This window comes from Schistocerca nitens, chromosome 10, assembly GCF_023898315.1.
Source record: "Schistocerca nitens isolate TAMUIC-IGC-003100 chromosome 10, iqSchNite1.1, whole genome shotgun sequence".
NCBI classification, from domain to species: Eukaryota; Metazoa; Arthropoda; class Insecta; order Orthoptera; family Acrididae; genus Schistocerca; species Schistocerca nitens.
In genome coordinates this window covers 128319317-128343993 of record NC_064623.1, presented here as the reverse complement: position 1 = coordinate 128343993, position 24677 = coordinate 128319317, and the positions used below count along the sequence as shown (strand labels likewise).

The 24677-nt window shown below is 39.4% G+C and overlaps 1 protein-coding gene across 1 annotated transcript in view; it reads left to right on the top strand.

Moving 5' to 3' along the window:
• LOC126210568 (serine/threonine-protein phosphatase 6 regulatory ankyrin repeat subunit B-like) overlaps window positions 1–24677 on the top strand; it is a 110632-nt gene that overhangs the window by 566 nt on the left and 85389 nt on the right. Inside the window, exon 2 of the mRNA XM_049939832.1 lies at window positions 11320–11904. Coding sequence (XP_049795789.1) covers window positions 11339–11904 — 566 coding nt within the window. The 5' untranslated portion in view covers window positions 11320–11338. The remainder of the gene's footprint in view (window positions 1–11319; window positions 11905–24677) is intronic.

Sequence of the window (24677 nt, the reverse complement as noted above, 5' to 3'; positions counted from 1 at the left end):
AGACATCCATAAGAAGCTAATCATTCGGTGCATGTACCACTCACCTATTAGTAATGTGGACAGCTTCTGCAACAAACTGAAGTCCTGGTAAGAGTTTCGTCTCCCAAAACTAACATACTGATATGTTAATAGTGACAGAGGTGTTGAGAGTGAAATTAATAACAATTTATAAACATTTTAAATGTTTAGAATACTTTGGTGTGGCACAAAGCTAAACTCTGTTACTATACTCCAATGAAAATTACTTTGTGTTTGATGTTTCAGCGAGGCAAGTGATAGGGGCAAGCCTCAAAACAGGTGTAGTTCTTTCTCAAGTGCCATGCTCTACTGAGTTGCCTGTTTTGTGGGATGTGTGCAGTGACTTGTGAAGTGTAGCTGGCCACATGCTGGCAACACTTGCACTCGCCACTGTAATGTGTCGATTGCAAAGTAATTTTAATCGGAGTATAGGGTACCAAAAAGTTCAGCATCAGTTTGACAATATACTTGCAGATATAGGCAGGGAAAATTGTGAAGTACTAGTATTTGTAAAACAATCTGGCCCTCTCTGAACATTAATGTCAGATCATATAGGTAAAGGCAGGCATGGTAAAATCTGCAACACTACAGGCCTACAAAAGGATCTTTTCAGAACATAAAATATGTATTTCTTCTGTGGTATTGGCAAATCAAACCTGGGATGAAGTATATGTGGAAATCAATGTAGATGCTAATTTCTCCAAATCCTGTAAATTGTTTAAATTAAGTTTTGAGCAAATATTTCGAAAAGTAGCCTCTTCAGTAGCAGCAGCTAAGGACAGTAGACAGATAATTGCATGTATTTGAAAGTCTTCCCAGACACTTAAATTTTGCAGTTCTTTACAAAAGCACTGCACCAATCCACAGTTCCTAGATTCCTATACGGGTAAAAAAATATACTAAGGAGAACTGTTTTATGCAGAGAAAAAAACATTCAGTAACAAAGTGTGTGGTCTCAGCTCTCTGAGACTGCAGATGTGTGTGCAAGTTGTTTTTGTGTGTGTGTGTGTGTGTGTGTGTGTGTGTGTGTGTACTGCTGACAAAGGCCTTAATGGCCAAAAGCTTTAATTGTGTGAATCTTTTTATTGTGCCTATCACGACTCAGCATCTCCGCTATATGGTGAGTAGCAACTTTCCTTCTCTGATATTGTTACATTCAATAACAAAGTAATATATAACGCAGAAAATAAAAGAAATTTACTAAAGGATGACTTAAAACATGAAACTGGGAATGGCAGACACAGATAAAGTAACATACAAATTAAAAGTGGGGTGGAGGATAGAAAATCCTCATGAATTGACAAATTTTGTAAATTGACTATTTCTCTGGTATTCCAGAGAAGTTGCAACATTTTCATAAAACATGCGTTGTTTCTCACAACAGAACTTGAAGTTAGGAAAACAATGTAGAAATCAAAAAATAAGAAGTCAGCAGGTAGAGATGAGGTTCCAGTCTGTTCTGAAGGCATGCATCAACACCATACAGGCCCCCTTAAACAATAAATTAATCCCTTAATTCAGGTATTTTTCCATAGGTGTAAGAGGAAAAGCACTGTGTGGCTGGACAATGGGACTTTGTTTTTGTGGATGGGAGGGTATGTACAGTCCGTGAAGGCGTTAGTGAGGGTCTCGGTATATTTCGATATGGTCTACTTTTCATTACATGTTCGACGGCCACAGAGGCCATATGGAAGGGACTTTTAAGTATGGAATAGGTGACAGTTGTCAAAGTGGAGGTATTGTAGGTGGTTGGTAGGTACAGTATGGACAGAAGTACCAAAGTAGCCATCTTTGAGGTGAAGGTCAATACTGAGGAAGGTGACTTGTGGTGTTGAGTAGGACCAGGTGAAGCAAATGGGGGAAGAGGTGTTGAGGTTCTGGAAAAATGTGGATAGGGGTCATCACCCTCGATCCAGATGACAAAGATGTCATCAGTGAATCTGAACCAGGTGAAGGGTTTTAGATTGTGGGTGTTTAGGAAGGATTCCTCTAGATGGCCCATGAATAGGTTAGCATAGGTTGGTGTTATGTGGGTGCCCATAGCCGTACCCTGGATTTGTTTGTAGGTAATGCCTCCAAGGGAGAAGTAATTATGGATGAGGATATAGTTTGTCAACACAACTAGGAAGGAGGTTGTAGGTTTGTAATCTGTCAGGTGTCAGTACAGGTAGTGTTGAATAGTAGTAAGGGCATGGCATTAAAGATGTTGGTGTAAAGGGAGGCGGCATCCATAGTGATGAGCAGGTCACCATGTCATAAACAAACTGGAACTAGGGAGAGTCGGTAGTGGAAATGGTTGATATCTTGTATGCAGGTAATAGGCTGAAGGTGTTGGTCTGTGAGAGCAGAGGTTATCTCAGTAGGGTCACAGCAACAGACTACAATGGGGCGTCCTGGGTGGTTGGATTTATGGACTTCAGGAAGCATGTAGAAGGCAGGGAGTGGTAGGTGTGGGCCTAAGGATTTGAGGAGAGACTGGAGATCATGCTGGATTTCTGGAATGGGTCTGTGTAGCAGGGTTTGTAGGCGGGTGAGTCTGACAGCTGGTGCAGTCCTTCTGCCAGATAATCCTTGCGGTTCAAAGCGACAGTGGTGGAGCCTTTGTTAGCAGTAGGATTATAAGTTTGGGATTGGTTTTCAGGTGGTGTGATTGCTGTTCTTTCTGCGGATGTGAGGTTAGTTTGTAACTATTTCCTCAACCACAATTACTTCTCCTTTAAAGGCACTACCTAGAAGCAAATCCAGGGTCCAGTTATTGGCACCCGCTTGGCACCATCCTATGCCAACTTACTCATGAGCCATTTAGAGGTATCCTTCCTAAACACCCACAGTCCCAAACCCCTCACCTGGTTCAGGTTCATTGATGACATCTTCATGATCTAGATTGAGAGTGAGAACACCCTATCCACATTGCTCCACAACCTCAGCATGTTCTCCCCCATTTGCTTCACCTGGTCCTGCTCAACCTAACAAACCACCTTCCTCGACATTGACGTGCACCTCAGAGATGTTGACATCAGTACCTTCGTCCGCATCAAACCTACCAACCACCGACACTACTTCCACTTTTATAGCTGCCACCCATTTCATACCAAGAAATCCCTTCCATACAGCCTAGCCACCCGTGGACATCACATCTGTAGTGATGAGTAAACCCTCTCAAAATATACTGAGGGTCTCACTATGGCCTTCAAGTACTGTAAATACCTTCCCAACGTTGTACAGAAACTAAGTCCGAATGTTTGGCCACAGAGGAGTATTGCCCTCGTGGTTCAGTATCATCCAGGACTGGAGCAACTGAATCACATTTGCCAGAGTTTTGACTGCTTCTCGTTGTGCCCTGAAATGAGGAATGTCCTACCCACTATCCTTCCTACCCCTCCTACAGTGGTATTCTGCCGCCCACTGAACCTACACAATATCTTCATCCATCCCTACACAACCCTTGCTCCCAGCCCCTCGCCTCATGGCTCATATGTCTGTAATAGACCTGGAAGCAATACCTGTTCCATCACCCTCTCCACCTATCGCATCAAAGGCAGCGCTATGTGTGAAACCAGCTAGGCAACGACCACTGTTCTGCATTTTATGTGGGCATGACAACCGACAAGCTGTCTGTCTGCATGAGTGGCCACCCACAAACTGTGGCCAAGAAACAAGTGGACCACCCTGTTGCTGAACACATTGCCAGACATGACATTCTTCATTTCAGTGATTGCTTCATAGCCTGTGCCATTTGGATCCTTCCTGCTAACACCAGCTTTTCTGAATTATGCAGGTGGGAACCATCCCTACAATATATCCTACATTCCTATAACACTTCTGTTCTCAACCAGTATTAGCCATTGTCCTTACCTGTCTAGCTCCTTCTGTGTTCCCATTCCAACACTATACAGTCTCTGTTCCACCAATGCAGCCACAGTCTTTTCACTCCTCTCCTTTTCTGCTACCCCTTTCCATCTAACCTCAACACTGCACCTGGCTGTGCTACCCTCTCTCTACCTAGTCCCTGTATGCTCCCACAAGCAGCACTTTTCCATCCCCCCACACCTACCCTGCTATGTCCCTCCACTACCTGTCTCAGCCTCCTCCTTACCGCCACCATCCGCTTGCTTCTCCCATCAGGCGCTGCTGTTCGCCATCTGGTTTCAGCAGCCAGACAATTGTCATGTCTGTGAGTGAGAGTGAGAGAGTTGTGTGTGTGTGTGTGTGTGTGTGTGTGTGTGTGTGTGTGTTTTTGTCTATTTCTGACAAAGGCCTTGTTTGCCAAAAGCTCACTTTCTGACATTCTTTTTGTTGTACCTATTTGTGACTCAGCATCTCCACAACGTGACGAGCTACATCTGTCCTTTTCATAATGAAGAAATAAATTGGTTTGATAATAGTCACTGGTGTTTGTTTTGATTTTCAGGTTTTAACTCATTGGGAAATGTGCCACTGTAATATTAACTGTATGCTGTAGACTCCTTGTCCTGGTTATGTTCCAAAATTGGCCCTTTCTGTCCCAAAAAAATCGAGAGCATCACTTTTCCTACAGAGGGTTGATTTTTGATTTTTTCACTGGAGGTATGGGGTATTTCCATTGCATGCTCTTTGGTTCAAAGTGAATACTTCATGTTGCTTCTCCAGTAATTATTCAAATGCCCCCAGTAACATTATGGACTGGTAGCTGCTGACAGATTCTCACATGTTGTGCATGTGCTCTTCATTTAATTGTTTTCAGCCTGTTCTAGATATCATACACAGAACCATGACAGTTGTGCATTTGGTTTGCTTCTTTACCAACAGTCACTCATCAGTTATCCAAAATTGGCTCGTAGACTTGCTTAATGTTGGCATCAGTAGTGGGTGGGACTGGATGTCTTGATCTTCTCTAGTTGTTCATTCTTGTTTGGCTGCTTTTGACTTGTTTTGCCCACTATTAAGTACTTATTGATCATAGAGCTTCGCCACTGTATTGTGGTGAGTTTCCTGTGGATTAAATGTCGTTCTACATCTTGAGACCACAAAATCCAGATGAGAGAATGCTACATGTTACTGGTCCAAACGGAGAGTGGCACTGCTTTGTGGCTCTACTTTGCAGAAGTACAGATCAAACTAATGTGATAGTGCTGAAAGCCACTACAAGCGAAGAGAGGAGTTTGGAAAAATTACAAACTGTTTTGTCTTGGAGATAAAGTGGTTGGCGTGCAATCATACTTTTTAATAAAATTTCTGTGAAACAAATCGCCTGAGCACTTCATAACGTAGTAACTGGTTTCAATCAGCCAGTGTTAATTTAAAGGCTAAAGACAAATGCTGCAAGAGGGTTTCTGGTGCATTCTCACGGATACTGTTGACGATATTGTTGAAATAACAGAAATCCCTTGCAGCATTGGCATTTAGCCTGAAAATAACCACTGGCTGGTGAAAAACAGTTATGGCATTGTGAAACGTCTGTGTGATGGTGTTGCAAAAAATAAGCAAAATAGATGAAGGAGAATGGTGCCACTAGCAGCTGTCAAACACACTAAGCCATGAAAACAACGTAAAGATGATTAGAATGAAAGTGCAGTTAGTTATGGACTTACCCTTGTAAAAGAAGCAATTGGCATTAAAATCTCAGAAATGCTCTTCAATAAAAATGACAGCCTGTAACTTAGCACAGCATTAGCTCCAGTCATTGTATGGTTGGAGCACACACTCCTTTGGTTATAGACTTACCGTATTTACTCGAATCTAAGCCGCACTCGAATCTAAGCCGCACCTGAAATTTGAGACTCGAAATTGAAGGGGAGAGAAAAGTTTTAGGTCGCACCTCCAAATCGAAACAAAGTTCGTCTAGTTGTAATATGAGACACAATTTAGGTCGAATGAATGACGATACAGCTGCAGTAGTTTGGTTCGAGTCGTAAGCTTAGCAGTTACGGTTTACCAGGTAGCCATTGCTACGCGTCACGCGCTCCGTCCGTATTTATACGGATATCCTTCCTTTTTCACGTGCTTCGTCTGGTTTGAATTGATTGCTTATTTTTCTTTGATCTGATAAGTGCCGTTCTCTTTATTATAGGTGTTTACGTCACTCCAAGCTGAAAATGCATTACTGCACTGTGTCATGCATTGTTTGTCGCATTCTGATAGTGCGTGTTTACGGCCTGTCGCCGCTCGCGGCGTGGCTTGCTTTTGTGCGCGCTACCGCCGCTTGCAAATAAAAAATAGAGAGGAGTCGTCTCATTAGCGAAACATTTGTTGTTACTTACACTACTGCTTTCTTTGATAATGATCAACAAGAACAAAATAACAGACTGCGTATGATAGATGATGTTCTGAACGAAATTTTAGCGAAAATTTTTCTCCGTTCCAAAATCTTTGCAGGCGCCTCTTTAGTTCATTACATTCTGCACAGAAAAGACACATTGTAGATTTAAAAATCTGGTCAGTTGCCGTGCTTCATTTCTGACTGTATCACTATCAGGCATAAGAATAATACGAATATAAACATGACACGATATGTATATTCTTCCGTGTTTGCTGTTGTCTCACTCTAGTTTCGTAGTTTATTAGGCAGACAGGATTTAAATGAGATAGTAGCAAACACGAAACAATACATGGCAAAATGTTTATATTCGTATTAATCTTATGGCGAAGAGAATACTACATGTGATTCACAATTCATAAAAGCTCCTATTAGCAACCACCTCTTCTCACAGGTAGGAAAAAATTCAGAACGTAGAGTTGGCCATATTGACAAACATCCCAAACAGTCTTGCCAGTCGGATTTTCGTAGTACATTGAAATGCTGCTACATTCGAAGATCAACAATACAGAATTTGTATTTACTTCGTTGGATAATGTACCAAAATGCAGTGGTCGAAACTCTGGGCGGAGGAAAAAGGCTCGTCTTCCACTTTTTTTTTTTTTAATTTATTTACTGACGCAGAGATTTTGGTGCCAGTATGTATCTTTGTGCCTACAAAGCATGCCTGTGTGGCGCTACATATATTCGACGGCAGAAGTTAGTTGTGGCGGCACCCACCAACATTTTTCAGAACTCCCGCTTGCTTTGCACTCGATTCTAAGCCGCAGGCGGTTTTTTGGATTACAAAAACCGGAAAAAAAGTGCGGCTTAGATTCGAGTAAATACGGTAACCAAGGACATCACAGCTAGAATGTGACGAGGTGGTCAAAAACACACTAATAGAATTCATGCTGTCCTCAATCACATATCTACCTGCAACAGTGCTGCAGATTAACTAAATTTAATGTTAAGATAAGAGAAATATATTGAGTTATTAAGGAAAAATCAATTTCCTAATGGAATTGGCTCAATGTTTGTTTTTAGTGAGAGGACTGGATCATATTTTCAAAGCTATGGAATGAAACACTTACTTTTAGCTCACAAAGTCTTGTAGTACACTAATCTTTAAAAACATACTCATACCAATAATTTATTTAAACAATGGAAACTCCAGGTTGGAATGTCAAAAATATAAGGAAAAGATAGATTGCTATTTACTGTAAAGGTGACACGTTGGGTTTCAGACAGGCACAACAAAGGGATCACATCTCTCTGGAAGAGACAGCTGCAAGTCCTGCCCAAGGCCACCCACCCAGCACTTCCTATTCCAGTCTTGTCACAGGCTTATCCTTCCCCATCAGAGGCAAGACCACCTGTGAAAGTAGCCATGTCATTTACCAGCTCTGCTGCAACCATTGCACAGCTTTTCATATTGGTATGATTACCAACCAGGACAGTATGAACAGCCATTGCAAAACCGCAGCCAAGAGCAAAGTAGACCATCCCGTGCCCCAACGTGCAGCTGAACATAACACACTTGATTTCAATGGCTGCTTCACTACCTGAGCCATGTGGATCCTTTCCTTCACATCCAGCTTCTCTGAACTGTGTAGATGGTAGTTATCCTTACAACACATTCTCTGCTCTGGAAACTGTACTGGCCTCAACTTACGCTAAATTACTGTTGCCACACCCTCCACTTGACAATTTCCGTCTCCTCTGTCCCATCACTTCCTCCCTATTCTTGTCCCCTCACCCTCTTTGTGTGACACCCTCTGCCAACGCACCCAGCCATCTTTCCTGTTCTTTTTCTGTTTCACTCCCCACCTCCCTGCCCCTAAACCTTTTGATGCTGTGTCTGTTGGCAGTCTAGTATTCTGCCCCCCCCCCCCCCCCCCCCAAACTCTGCTATCCCTTCCCAGGTTGCGGCTTCCATTGTACATTACACTTACCTTCTGGTGCAAGCTGCTGTAGATGGCGGACTTGTCTGTGTAAGGTAGTGTTGTGTGTGTGTGTGTGTGTGTGTGTGTGTGTGTGTACTTTTGTGAAGAAAACTTTGGTCAAAATCATTCTTTTTCTTATATTGTTGCCAATAATATACTTTTTGTTTAAAATAGATTCTGATTGCTCCATACTTTAACAACGAGCATGCATGGCTCTGCACAGGCCCTAATGTAAGAGTGTAATAACTCATTATGACAAATACATTTTTAAATACAAATATTGTTGATAAGACTTTATTGTGACTGTTATTGATTTTGGATGAACCAACAAGTTTACTGTTATTGTCACAGTTTGTTTATTTCCAGAAAATGTTTTGAAGGTTTAAATCTCCATCAACAGGGGAATTTGTTAGGAAACACATTACATATAAGACACATCATATACATATAATAGTATTTAAAAAGTGTGATAATATGTGAATAATGTGCCACAACAGAGAAAGGAGCCTATGACCACTGGAGACGCTGCAACAGGTTACTCAAAAGTTGTAACAAAACACATACATCCCAAGACTATAATAACTCTCACAAATCTGGCTGAGGTTATACATTTAAACCTTTGAAACACATTGTGGCAATCAATAGAAAGTGACTCGTAATAGTAAACTTGTTGTTCATTCAATAAATATGTTATTAGAATTCACACTTTTGTAAAACTGTAATGAAAAATTACATATTCACAAAAACTCAAATGTGACAGTAAGTTTTACAGTAGTTAAGTAAATCTTTTACACTATATGTATTCTTATAAAAATTATTATACAAAACTTCATACAGTATTAACTTTAAACAGTTACTTTTGGAATATGTAAATTTCTGGTATATTTCATAATTATTTTGATTCCTAATGTTTATGCTCGGTTCTTTGCCTAGGTTACATTTTTTGATACAACTACCGTATTTACTCGAATCTAAGCCGCACTTTTTTTCCGGTTTTTGTAATCCAAAAAACCGCCTGCGGCTTAGAATCGAGTGCAAAGCAAGCGGAAGTTCTCAAAAATGTTGGTAGGTGCCTCCACAACTAACTTCTGCTGTCGAATATATGTAGCGCTAGACAAGCATGCTTTGTAGGCACAAAGATAAATACTGGCGCCAAAACCTCTGCGTCAGTAAATAAATTTAAAAAAAAGGTGGAAGACGAGCTTTTTTTCTCCGCCCCGAGTTTCGACCACCGCATTTTCATACATTATCCAACGAAGTAAATACAAATTCCGTATTGTTCATCTTCGAATGTAGCAGAATTTCAATGTACCACGAAAATCCGACTGGCAAGACTGGGATGTTTGTCAATATGGCCAACTCTACGTTCTGAAATTTTTCCTACCTGTGAGAAGAGATGGTTGCTAATAAATAGGAACCTGATGAAATATGAACCACATACAGTATTCTCTTCACCATAAGAATAATACGAATATAAACATTTTGCCATGTATTCTTTCGTGATTGCTGCTATCTCATTTAAATCCTGTCTGCCTAATAAACTACGAAACTAGAGTGAGACAACAGCAAACGCAGAAGAATATTTGTATTGTTCTTATGCCTAATAGTGATACTGTCAGAAATGAAGCATGGCAACTGACTAGATTTTTAAATCTAAGATGATTCTCATTTCTCTGTAGAATTTGATGAACTAAAGAAGCGGCCGCAAAGATTTTCAAACGGAGAAAATTTTCGCCTAACTCTCGTTCAGAACCTGTTCTATCATACGCAGTCTATTATTTGGTTCTTGTTGATTATTATCAAAGAAAGCAGCAGAGTAACAACAAATAGCAGTCTCTTGCCATTGTCTCGCCAATGAGATGATTCCTCTCCTGTTTTTTTCTAATTTTTTTTTTTTATTGTAAGCGGTGGTAGCGCGCACAAAAGCAAGCCATGCTGCGAGCGGCGACAGGCCGTAAACACGCACTGTCAGAATGCAACGAACAATGCATGACACAGTACAGTAATGTATTTTCAGCTTACAGTGACGTAAACACCTATAACAAAGAAAATGGCACTTATGAGATCAAAGCAAAATAAGCAATCGAAAACCAGACGAAGCACGTGAAAAAGGAAGGGTACCCATATAAATACGGACGGAGCGCCTGACGCATAGCAGTGGGTACCTGGTAAAGCTTAACTGTTAAGCTTAAGACTCGAACTAAACTACTGTAGGTGTATCGCCATTCATTCGACCTAAATTCTCTTACATATTACAATGGACCAACTTTTTTTCGATTTGGAGGTGTGGCCTTAAACTATTCTCTCCCCTTGAATTTAGAGTCTCAAATTTCAGGTGCGGCTTAGATTCGGGAAATTTTTTTTCCTTTTATTTCGAGTCTCATTTTTCGGGTGTGGCTTAGATTCGAGTGCGGCTTAGATTCGAGTAAATACGGTAGTTACAACGTTGTAAATCATGTTAAACATTCTTAACTACAGCTCTGTTTACACTTACAAGAATTGATTTCATTTTTATGTAGTGTGTTTACAGAAAATTTCTATTCTACAATTTTCTATATTTCATAGTAAACAGTTATAAGAGTGAATTATCATCTTCCTGGAAATGATATTATCATTTTAACAGGGCGAAGATCGTAGCCAAATGATAACATAATACTCAATACAACATATCGAGTAACACATTAAAGACTATTGTATACTCCTATATAAAATCTTAAGACTATTAAGTTATAACATCTATCAGCTATCACTTGTTTAAGGAGAACTAAATCAAAAGCTCCCGGGATTTTGACATCTCAAGCCAGCTGCAAGCCCAGGACTTTATATTTATTCATGTCACCACAGATACGTGCCTTCATGTGTTTGTATCTCATCCATTTTTAGTCTCATTCTGAAATTGCTTATACTTCTTTTATTGCCTCTCGACATGCAAATTAAAACTCTCTTATTGCCCCTGGACACACAAATTAAAACAGCAGTGAAGATCTGTTACCCAGTCTCACTTAATCCCTAACACGAACTTGTTTTTTGTGAGCTTCTATTTTCTGAGCGTAAATAACAGCGCAGTCCTTCTAACCGCAGTGTTTCAGGTTCAGCCATCATGTCAACAACAGACGAGAGTTCGAAAATCCCGGCATGTGACTTGGTTGCTCTTCTGGATGCCAGAGATGCAGCACTCGTTACACTGGTGGCGGGAGAGATGCAGCTGGCAGTACACAGATCTGTGTTAGCGGCCAAAAGCCCAGTGTTCAGTGCAATGCTGGCTCACGACATGTTGGAGGCCAACAGCGGTCGCATAGTCATCACAGATGTCGACCCGGAGGTGCTGCAGCAGCTGCTGCTGTTCATGTACCAGGACAGCACTCCGCAACTCTGCAGTCTGGCACCACAGCTCTTGATGGCCGCAGACAAATATTGCTTGCCTGACTTGAAGGCACAGTGCGAATTGCAACTGATCCAAGATCTGTCTGTGGAAAATGTCACGTCAAGTGCCTCGGTCGCGTTGCGGCACTCTTGCTGTCGCTTAAAGGAAGTGTGTGGCATCTACATGCAGGCGAACTTTACCAAGGTGATGGGCACTGAGGGGTGGGCAGAAGCAGTGAGAAAGCACCCCGAAGAGTTTGTGGAGGTCACTCGTTTGGTTGCAGCAAAACCATCAAAACACAGGTTTGTAACCTACCATAAACTGCACCTTCGTAAATGTCATCTACATCTACACTCTGTGACCCACTATAAAATGTCTAGCAATGGGTACACTCTTCATTGGACGAGCTTAACATTTTTCCATTTTATTTGCAAATTGAATATGGAAAAATGGTTGCAACATCTCTCCTATCAAACTGTTACTTGTCAGAATGTTTTACCTTGGTCTGTGTGCTGGAAGTACACTTAGTATGCTAGAGTTACATTTATAAGTTTGAAAAGAAAGGTAAAATGTCACAACTTTCCATCCTTGGTATTTGCTCATGCTCCAATCTTCCTTTATGGGTATGCATTTGTAATGAAGTGCAAGCACAGTGGCGTATAAGGTACTGGACTGGTGTTCATCACTCCATCCTATCATACAGACTGACATTTTCCACAGTTGCCCCTAAATCACTCAAGACAAGCGACAGGAAGGTCCTCTTGAATAGGAAAGGGCCAAATCGTTCCTCTTCCTTCCTGAATACAACTTTGTTTGAGGGCAGTCTGTGTGTACACACACACACACACACACACACACACACACACACACACACACACACACACACACACAATCTCACCGAGCGAGGTGGCGCAGTGGTTAGCACACTGGACTCGCATTCGGGAGGACGAAGGTTCAATCCCGCATCCGACCATCCTGATTTAGGTTTTCCGTGATTTCCCTAAATCGCTTCAGGCAAATGCCGGGATGGTTCCTTTCAAAGGGCATGGCCGACTTCCTTCCCCATCTGCCGCTAATCCGATGAGACCGATGGCCTCGCTGTCTGGTCTCCTCCCCCAAAAACCAACCAACACACAATCTGAAGTGTGGTAGTCCATTCTTCATCCGTCTCACTGTGATTCTCTGCCAGTTCCATATATCACACCAATCTGAACCACATATACAAGCTGCAACAAGTTTCCCCACCCTGTTGTAGTTTTGGCAGCCCTACGACAGTCACGCACTCTCGTATCCTGTAGGAGTGTACCCCTTCACTGCCACAGGGAGAGTGTTGGAGCTGATCTGTCATTCCTTGTAATCCTAATAGGTGGAAAGTTGGATTTTAAAGTTTTCCGTCGGAGTGGATTGTTTACATTTATCTGATATTTCCACCATTGTAGTCTTCCTGGCTCTTGGATAGGGCTTGAGCATCTCCTTCTACTACAGTTTTAAGTCTGGGGACCCTCTGCCTGGGCGAAAGGTTATTACGAGCCCTGACATACAAACTCAGTGTTAATAGTACCATTGGACTTAATTACTTGTTGGAAATGTTACAGTGCCTCTCGTATTAGATAGTAGACTGGTGGATTCTGCTGACCTGGTACAATGGGAGGGGGAGTCTGGTCATGGGAGGGGGTGTGCTTTCTGTCACATGGCAAGCCGATGCTAGCATCCAGTTGCTCAGGGCTGACACCTACCCACCCTCTTATCTTTTATTCCTTGCGTGTAAATAATTTATTCTTATTGTATTTTATTCCTGACCTATGCCAGTTTTCTTTTCTGCATCTACATTGATACTCTGCAGTCCACTGCACAGCATATGGTAGAGGATACCTTGCACCACTAATAGTCATTCCCATTCCTGTTCCACTCACAAATAGAATGAGGAAAAAACGACTGTATACTTGCTCTGTATGAGCCCTAATTTCTCGTATCATATTTTTGTGGTCCTTATGCACAATATATGTTGGCAGCAGTAGATTCATTCTGCTGTCAGCTTTGAATGACAGTTCTCTTAATTTTCTCAATAGTGTTCCTCAAAAAGAACCTCGCCTTCCCTCCAGGGATTTCCATTTGAGTTCCTGAAGCATGTCCGTAGCACTTGCATGGTGTTCGAACCTATCAGTATTATGCTCTAACCTACAAGTAACAAATCTGACAGCCCACCTCTAAATTGCTTCGATGTCTTCCTTTAATCCGACCTGATATGGATCCTAAACACTTGAACAGTACTCAATAACAGGTTGCATTAGCGCTTGTATGTGGTTTCCTTTACAGATTAACAATAGTTTCCTAGAATTCTCCCAATAAACTGGAGTTGACCGTATGCCTTCCGTAACCCTTTCCTCACATGTTCATTCCATTTCATATCTCTTTTCAACATTACGTCCTTGAACATTCAATTGTGTGACTGTGTCAAGCAGGACACTTCTAATGCTGTATCCAAACATTATGGGTTTGGTTTTCCTCCTCATCCCCATTAACTTACATTTTTTTACGATTGGAGCTAGCTGACATTCATTACACCAACTAGAAAATTTTGTGTATGTCATTTTGTATCCATGTACAGTCACTCAACTTTGACACCTTACTGTACACCACAGCATCATCAGCAAACAACCACAGATTGCTGCCCACCCTGTCTGCCAAATCATTTATGTGTACAGAGAATAACAGCAATCTTATTACACTTCCCTGGGGCACTCCTGACAATAGCATTCTCTCTAAATACTTGCTGGTTCTGTAACTTAAGAAGTATTCAAGCCACTCTCATATCTATAAACCTGTTCCATATTGTTCCACATTGTTTAAAATCCTGCGGCGGGGCACAGTGTCAAACACTTACTGGGAATCTAAAAGTATGACATCTGCTTGTTACCTTTCATCCATAGTTCATGGTATATCATATGAGAAAAGGGCAAGCTGGGTGTTGCATGAGCAATGGGTTCTAAAACCGTGCTGATTCATGGACATAAGATTCTCTGTCTCAAGAAAATTTATTATATGCGAACTGAGACTTTGTTCAGGGATTCTCCGGTGTTGGGGATATTGGTCTGTAATTTTGTGGGTCTGTTCTTTTGCCCTTTTATCTTTTACCTGGCTGCATCCGTGGCATAAAATCAAAAGGTTTTCTCTCGTGTTTCTGGCATACCCAGTTGAAGACTCCAATGACGGTAGTAATTTGGTACCTTAAAACCCATAATTCATCCATGTGGCAGCTGAATTGCTAAACTACCAATGTTCTAAATTCATGGGCAGGTAAGAAGCGTACAACTTTGAATGTGGCTGACGTTTGCAGCAACTGTATACACAAATCGAAAAATATGTAAAAATCAGCTAACTGGTTGCATAGGTTTTCTATACAGTATACCTTGACCAGGTCTCGTCACCTCTAAGGGTGACTTCATCAGAAGGTAAGGTAATTACCTAAAATGAATATGTCAGATTACATACTTATCTAATAAAAGTTACATTAATGTAAACGAGTGTAAAACAAATAGTACTTACAAGAAGAACATGTTGTCAAAGATGTACAGTGATTTAAGAGCTGAGTTGCTCAAGTCATACATTAAAATAAAAAACATAATGTTCTTCAAAAGGTCAAACATTAAAACATAAGTAACACTGGTGTGGTGTGAGGAGACTGACTGTGTGGCAACTAGTCACGCTGCCAAGTAAACGTAATGTAGGGTGTGCCACAAGTGGGCCACTAGTAATGTGAATGAAACAATTTTGTGTATTACACATTTTCTGAAGTAAATCACATGTATAGCCAATGTAGCTTTTAACAAAAATTAATTTTACAAATTATTGAGTAACATTTACAAATGAGCTTCAAACGGGATGAAATAGTGCAAAGTTTGCTACATTCTACGTAGCACAGGTAGAACCAGAGTTAAATATGACTGGAATTACATACGTAATGAAGAACAACAGTTCATTATATGACACAAAATTTGAAAGGAAAGCTTGCATAACAAGGGCACATGAGCGTAACTTAACAGAGGTAAAATAATGTTTCTGCAAAGGAGGAAAGAACCTGGATTATAAGTATCATAAAACTGAGAGCATTGGTTTAAAAGCATTAAAGAAATTTCTATTTTTCAACTGTACTTGTTCATTCAACATGTCACCTTTATTTGGTGTGTGCCTGAAAATTTCAAGTTCTTCCAAGACATCAAGTTTTTTCCCTTTCTTTTCTCTATGCAGAATTGTCATTTCGTTTAATTCTTTAGGGTTATGCACTGTTATGAAAAGATGTTCTGCAAATGTTGAATTGTGCACATTAGTGCCCTTTTTGCCTAAAAGATGTTCTTTGTATCTTACATTAAAAGCTTTGCCTGTCTGTCCAATATAAAATGCTGGACATGTATTACAGGAAATTTTATATACCCCTGAGCCACGTAAAGGTTCGTTTGAAGGTTTTAGATTATGAATTAAATTTTTTTGTTAATTATTATGTGTGGAGAAAGCAACCTTGCAGCCGTATTTTTTAGTTAACAGACGCTGAATTCTATACGATATGTTACCTAAAAAGGGTATTGAGATGCACTTTTTATCAGTATTTTTAGTTTGACCAGTACCTAAAGCGGCGATTCTTTCTTTAGTTTTTTCTTTAAGGATGTGCAGGTACGGAATGGTCAGTACTCGTGGGTTTTCGGAAAATGTCAAACATTATTTTATTCTCTATTATCGCCAACTTCAGATCTAGGAAAATTAATTCGCGGTGTTCATTTTGTAACTCAAACGTGAAACTAATTTTTTCATGGAGGTTATTGACTAAATTGAACAGTTGATCTACTCCTTCATTAGTACCATTGTATATAATCAAAATGTCATCTACGGATCGCGAATAGGATAAAATACCTAATTCTGTGGAGTCGTACCTACTGAAGAATTTGTCTTCGAGCGAACTGATGAAAATGTCAGCTAAAATTCCCGCTAGTGGATTACCCATTGCTAGGCTGTCAAGCTGTTTACACAGTTTGCCATTAAACTCAAAGTAGTTATATTTTACTACCAGTGACAACAAACGTATGAGATCAGTAATCTGTTTGTCTGTTATATCGTTTTTATAGGTACGAAGGTTATTCTCCACAATTTCTACTGTATGCAGGACCGGTACATTAGTGTAAAGGTTAGTAATTTCGAACGATATTAACTTTGTCTCCCGATTACATTCCAAATTTTTTATTTTATTAATCAGTGATTGGCTATTTGTTATTGAATTTTTTAGATATATTTTTTGAATAATTATTCTGAAATACTATGATTTTTTTCTTATTGTCGTGTAGGAACCTGGCTAAATCATGATATCCACTACTAATACTGTTTACTATTGGATGGATAGGGTGGTTTATTTTATGTACTTTGAATTGAGAACGAAGTTTGGGAGTCTGGGGGTTCATGTTTATCAGCTGTTTCTTTTGAAAGGGCTTTAGCAAATGTTTAGCCTCATTTACAGCACATCTAATTTCTTTTTGTAGAATGGGAGTAGGGTCCTCCTCTATTTAAGATATATTATTAGCCCCCAGACTCCCAAACTTCATTCTCAATTCAAAGTACATAAAATAAACCACCCTACCCGTCCAATAGTAAACAGTACTAGTAACAGATATCACGATTTAGCCAGGTTTCTTCATGACAAGATTAAAAAAATCATATGTATTTCAGAATAATTATTCAATAATGAATAGCCAATCACTGATTAATAAAATAAAAAATGTGGAATGTAATCGGGAGACAAAGTTAATATCGTTCGACATTACTAACCTTTACACTAATGTACCAGTCCTGTATACAGTAGAAATTGTGGAGAATAACCTTCGTACCTATAAAAAAGATAAACAGACAAACAGATTACTGATCTCATACGTTTGTTGTCATTGGTAGTAAAATATAACTACTTGGAGTTTAATGGCAAACTGTATAAACAACATGACGGCCTAGCAAGGGGTAATCCGCTAGCGGGAATTTTAGCTGACATTTTCATCAGTTCGCTCGAAGACAAATTCTTCAGTAGGTACGACTCCACAGAATTAGGTATTTTATCCTATTCGCGATCCGTAGATGACGTTTTGATTATATACAATGGTACTAATGAAGGAGTAGATCAACTGTTCAATTTGATCAATAACCTCCATGAAAAAATTAGTTTCACCTGTGAGTTACAAAATGAACACTGCGAATTAATTTTCCTAGATCTGAAGTTGGCGATAATAGAGAATAAAATAATGTTTGACATTTTTCGAAAACCCATGAGTACTGATCATTCCGTACCTGCAGACTCGACACAACCTCAATCTCATAAGAAAGCTTTCTTTCATTCAGCAATTCACTGTGCCATGGTTACTCCCTTATCACCAGAAAAAATGCAGAAAGAAATTGATGTAATTAACACAATAGCATTTAATAACGGCTATGAACCCTCACTAGTGGAAAACATCCTTAAAGAAAAAACTAAAGAAAGAATCACCGCTTTAGGTACTGGTCAAACTAATAATACTGATAAAAAGTGCATCTCAATACCCTTTTTAGGTAACATATCGTATAGAATTCAGCGTCTGTTAACTAAAAAATATGGCTGCAAGGTTGCTTTCTCCACACATAATAATTTACAAAAAAATTTAATTCATAATCTAAAACCTTCAAACGAACCTTTACGTGGCTCAGGGGTATATAAAATTTCCTGTAATACATGTCCAGCATTTTATATTGGACAGACAGGCAAAGCTTTTAATGTAAGATACAAAGAACATCTTTTAAGCAAAAAGGGCACTAATGTGCACAATTCAACATTTGCAGAACATCTTTTCATAACAGGGCATAACCCTAAAGAATTAAACGAAATGACAATTCTGCATAGAGAAAAGAAAGGGAAAAAACTTGATGTCTTGGAAGAACTTGAAATTTTCAGGCACACACCAAATAAAGGTGACATGTTGAATGAACAAGTACAGTTGAAAAATAGAAATTTCTTTAATGCTTTTAAACCAATGCTCTCAGTTTTATGATACTTATAATCCAGGTTCTTTCCTCCTTTGCAGAAACATTATTTTACCTCTGTTAAGTTACGCTCATGTGCCCTTGTTATGCAAGCTTTCCTTTCAAATTTTGTGTCATATAATGAACTGTTGTTCTTCATTACGTATGTAATTCCAGTCATATTTAACTCTGGTTCTACCTGTGCTACGTAGAATGTAGCAAACTTTGCACTATTTCATTCCGTTTGAAGCTCATTTGTAAATGTTACTCAATAATTTGTAAAATTAATTTTTGTTAAAAGCTACATTGGCTATACATGTGATTTACTTCAGAAAATGTGTAATACACAAAATTGTTTCACTCACATTACTAGTGGCCCACTTGTGGCACACCCTACATTACGTTTACTTGGCAGCGTGACTAGTTGCCACACAGTCAGTCTCCTCACACCACACCAGTGTTACTTATGTTTGACCTTTTGAAGAACATTATGTTTTTTATTTTAATGTATGACTTGAGCAACTCAGCTCTTAAATCACTGTACATCTTTGACAAAATGTTCTTATTGTAAGTACTATTTGTTTTACACTCGTTTACATTAATGTAACTTTTATTAGATAAGTATGTAATCTGACATATTCATTTTAGGTAATTACCTTACCTTCTGATGAAGTCACCCTTAGAGGTGACAAGACCTGGTCAAGGAATACTGTATAGAAAACCTATGCAACCAGTTAGCTGATTTTTACATATTTTTCAAAAAAGTTCTAAATTCACCAAACCAGGTTCCACACTGATAATATCTATCTTTCTAAGATTCAAAGTTCTTTTTTCTGTATGGAATTTTTTGTCTGTAAAGCCAGATTTTTCAAGAAGTTCCACATAATTTATCACTAAAATTTCTTTCACATTATATGCTGTTTTTACAATTAATCCAGATACTTCTATCTTCATGACTGTATAAGTGTAAGACCCAAATAAAATGTCCTCCACAGATAAGGTTATTAAGATCATAGTGATCAACAACTAAGATATTCACAGTAAACTCCCAGAGTAAATTGTATACTTGAAGCAGTGGTTCTCACGCGATGAGAGGCACAGAAAGCTGCCAGGAAAGCAAAACTTACAGCAATGAGGTTATTTGGGTAATATTAAGTATATGTAGCAAGGGTGAGCTAATAGGAAATATAGATTTCCTTTTAATGACAGTATGTATTGTCGTCATCTGTGATACATTTTTACTGTTTTAAGCACCAAAAGCTGGCAGGAACCCAGAATGGACAGCTGTGAGATTTTTGGCGTAAATCAGAGTGCGTATCAAAAGGTTAGGCTAACGGGAAATTCAGGTGGTGGATTTGTCATGTGGCACAAGAAACTCAAATCCTTCGATATAGAAATTGAAGCAGTGTGCAGGATAGTTTGAGCAAAACTATCAGTGATGGGCATAAACATCTAATTGAGTACTTCTATTGATCACCAGACTCACCCCATATATAACTGTAAACCCCCAACTCACAAATATATATATTCCCCAATTACAATGTCATTATTTAAGAAATGTTTAATCATCAGACAATCAGTTGGTACAAGTACAGTTTTTTTAGTATCGAACATTACAAGATATCCTACATGAGAATACTAAATTATTTCTCTGAAAACTACTTGGAATAAATAGTTTGGAAGCACACTTATGGTGGAAATATATCTAATGGAAGCAAACAGATCTGACATCTTTTTGGACATCTACACTGAAACAGGTATCAGTGACCAGGATGTGTTTATAGGAACAGTGATTATCAAAGTACAAAGGGCAACTAAACCAACTGGAAAGCTATGCATATTTAGTAAGTTAGATTAAAGGCAGTTGTGTCACGTCTTTGAGGAACTTGATTTGTGTAGCTCTAAACAGGGTCACGTAGAGGAACTGTGAGTCAAGTTTTGAAGAACATACAATGAAGGCTTTCATGACCGAATGTTTCAGCTGCTGAGAACAGTTGATCAAGTACTCGATAGATATGTACCTAATAGAAAAGTTCACGGTGCGCGGGGACCCTCCGTGGCATACAATCACTGTAAAGAAACTTAGATGTGAAACAAGGAGTAGGATCAGAGATGGGGAGCTGCTGAATGAAATCTGTGGCCATCAAAGGGGCACTATGTGAAGCATTCAGTGTTACCGTAGAAGAATATCATCAGAAGATCTGTCAAAAAACCCAAGGAAATTCTGGTCATATATAAAGGTTATTACAGTTGATGTCCAGACATTCCTGAATGAAACAGGAACAGAAACTGAGAGTAGCAAAGAAAAAGCAGAAATGCTAAATTCAGTTTTCAGAATTTGCTGTACAGTGGAAAATCCAACAATACTGTTGCAGTGATGAGTGATACACGTAAGACATTGGCATTGAAAAACAGTTGAAAAATCACTGATTATACAGGGTGATTCAAAAAGAATACTACAACTTTAAAAATGTGTATTTAATGAGAGAAACATAATATAACCTTCTGTTATACATCATTACAAAGAGTATTTAAAAAGGTTTTTTTCACTCAAAAACAAGTTCAGAGATGTTCAATATGGCCCCCTCCAGACACACGAGCAATATCAACCCGATACTCCAACTCGTTCCATACTCTCTGTACCATATCAGGCGTAACAGTTTGGATAGCCGCTGTTATTTCTCGTTTCAAATCATCAATGGTGGCTGGGAGAGGTGGCCGAAACACCATATCCTTAACATACCCCCATAAGAAAAAATCGCAGGGGGTAAGATCAGGGCTTCTTGGAGGCCAGTGATGAAGTGCTCTGTCACGGGCTGCCGTCCAGAACTTTTCCCTTTGCACAAACACCCATTCTCTGTAAACTGTTTATACCAACGTTTAATACACCACCTATCAGGAGGTTTAACACCATACTTCGTTCGTAATGCACGCTGAACAACTGTTGTCGATTCACTTCTGCCGTACTCAATAACACAAAAAGCGTTCTGTTGAGCGGCCGCCATCTTAGCATCAACTGACGCTGACGCCTAGTCGACAGCGCCTCGAGCGAACAAATGTACAACTAAATGAAACTTTATAGCTCCCTTAATTCGCCGACAGATAGTGCTTAGCTCTGCCTTTTGTCGTTGCAGAGTTTTAAATTCCTAAAGTTGTGGTATTCTTTTTGAATCACCCTGTATAAATTGAAGGTGGACAGGGGCGGGATTCACGATGTCAACTGCGTCAGGACAGGACTGGATGCAGTCAGTAGCAATGAGTGAACGTGTATGCCTGACCGGGATTTGAACCCAGGCTCTCCCACTTACCAGGCGGTTGTGTTAACTGTTGCACCACCTGGACACAGTGTTTATCACGACTGCGCAGACTGTCTTAGTATGCCCCTCAGCCGATCCGCATTCCCACCTAGCTCCACCGACCAGTGGTCCCCATCTGTGTGTCCCCCCCCCCCCTCCCCATGCTCATTACTTTGAAATTCTCACACTGAAGGTGTGTCATCAAGGCAAGTCAATTATATGAATGTGTGGCATCCATTCTTTCAAACATGTGTAAAAGAACAGACATTACGTGGAATCTGCAGCTGTGATACATATTATGCAAAATTGAAATTGAAGTGGAAATTGAAGTGGAAGGGGAGAGAAGGGAAAGGAAAGTCGCTGCTGGCTCCGCATAAAGTCCAAATGTAGCAGATGTCATGATTTCCTTTTCTTTCTTTTTCTTTCTGTTTCTTTCTGTTTGCTCCCCTCCACCTTCAATTTACATAATAAATATCACAGCTGCGAATTCCACGCGCTGTCTGTTCTTTTAGATATGTCCAAAAAAGTAGACACCCTGCATTCGTATATGAAATTGCTGAAACTGAACAAAACTCGTGGACACCACAGAATCCCTATCAGATTCGATCCAGAATAGTGGCTGAGGTAGCCTTCTCTATAACAGTAATGTACTGTGGATTGGTGGATTGCTTGAACAAAAAAACTGTGCCCAGCAGTGGGAAGAAATCACAGATCACACCCACTTACAAGAAGAGAAGCAGAAGCAATCCACAGAACTATTGTCCAACATAATTGCTGTAGAATCTTAGAACACATTCTGAACTCAAGTGTAATGAGGAATCTCTTACAGACTGACCTTCTTCATGTCATCAGCACAGATTCCAAAAATGTCAACCATGTGAAACATGTCTCTCCCATTTCTCACGTGATATCCTAAGAGCCGTGGATCAAAATAAATAGAGTATGTAGCATGTTAGCTTTGACGGAACTGTAGAAATATCTTCGGGTGTGCACCAGGGAAATATATTGGGAGCTTTGCTATTCATGTTGTATGTTAATAGTATGTTTAATAGTAACCTTAAATTTTCACAGATATTGCAGCTGTCTATAATGAAGTACTGTCTGAGAAATCTTGGACAAATGTTGGATCTTCATATGATCTCAAAGTGGGGCAGAGATTGGCAACTAACATTAAATGTTCAGAAATGTACTACTGTGGGACTGGTCAGCTCATAAAGATATCTGCAGCAATTTGTAGGGATAGGAAATGAAATGATGACATAGGCTGAGTCATAGGTAAAGCAGGTGGCAGATTTTTGTTCATTGGTAGAAGCTGAGGAAATACTATCAACCGATAAAGGAGATGGCATACAAACATTCATTAGGAACAGATTATACTAAAAACCCCTAAAATGTATTGCTTCTGTAGGGATTGCAAGGACAAGTTTAGTCATGTTGTAGCGTGTACAGAGGTGTTTAAACAGTCATTCTTCCTGTACTCCATATGTGAGTGGAACAGGAGGCAGCCCTAATAATTGGTACAACAGGAAGTACCTGTTGCCATAGACTCTGCAGTGGTTTCCACAGTATAGATGTAGATGCAGATATCTCTAGTTTACTTATCTTTGTAACCCAGATCCAAAAGCAATAAGCTTATGTGAATTAAGGTGATATGGATTTACAAGAATAGTCATAAGTCTTGCTGTTGCTGTTATGTAAATAATATTTTTTCCATTTCTTATATGGACAATCAGATAAAGGAAATTTTAATTTTTACCTCTTGTTGTATTTTAAATTTTGTTGCATGGGCATACTGACACATGTGACCTGAAAGTTCAAATTGAAACAAGTGTTCTGAAAGGTATATCAGATTCCCAGATTTTTGGGCTCTTCACACTGTTCATACTTCAAGGCTGTATCTTTCACATTGGAGAAAATGACATCCTGTCCCTGGAGATTAAGGGTGGGCTGACTGTTGTGAAAAATGAAAGACGATGTCATTCATTGCTCTTGGGTTATAAGTTCAAAATAAGATTCAAGATGTTACACAAAGCAAGGGATCTGTCAAGAACACATTGAAATCTTTTTTTTCAAAGGAAATTCTGCACTGGCTGTATGAATGATTTTTATTAAATCTGCATCCGGTTTGCCACCACTTATTGGTGCATCCTCAGGCAATCTGTACAAAAAAACAATATAATAAGAGCTCATATAAACTATTTGATCTCCCAATTCTGAGGTGTAAATTAAACTTTTAAATAGCCAGCTTTTTTAATGAAACAAGAAAGTACTCGCATACGCTATTTATAACATAGTAACGTTGAACATTGCCCTGTAGCTACTCCCACCAATCACATCCGATATACCGTCATCTGGTGAAAGCGGTAGTTAAAATTTTAAAATATTAAAAAAAAATTTTTTTTTAATGATGGGAGCAGCAATGGCCTAGAAAATAAAAATAAAATAAGATATTGATAAAACTCCCCTAAACACGAATAACGACGAGCAGAACATTAGCATGAACAAACAGTGGAATTAGGGCCATGTAAACATTTTTTTAAGTCTATTACCATACTAAATGTCCAATATAAAGAAATTGGCAGTTGGTTAAAACGATAAGAATAAGAAATGTGGTGGTTCTGAATGCGTAAAGCCCACAGTATGCATAAAAATATATTGGACAGAACCTATAAGTAAGCTATAGGTGTTAGGCTACCTGTTAAGTAATCAAAATTTTCTAAAAGGCCCTTGTGCCTCAGATCAGTATGGGCATTAAG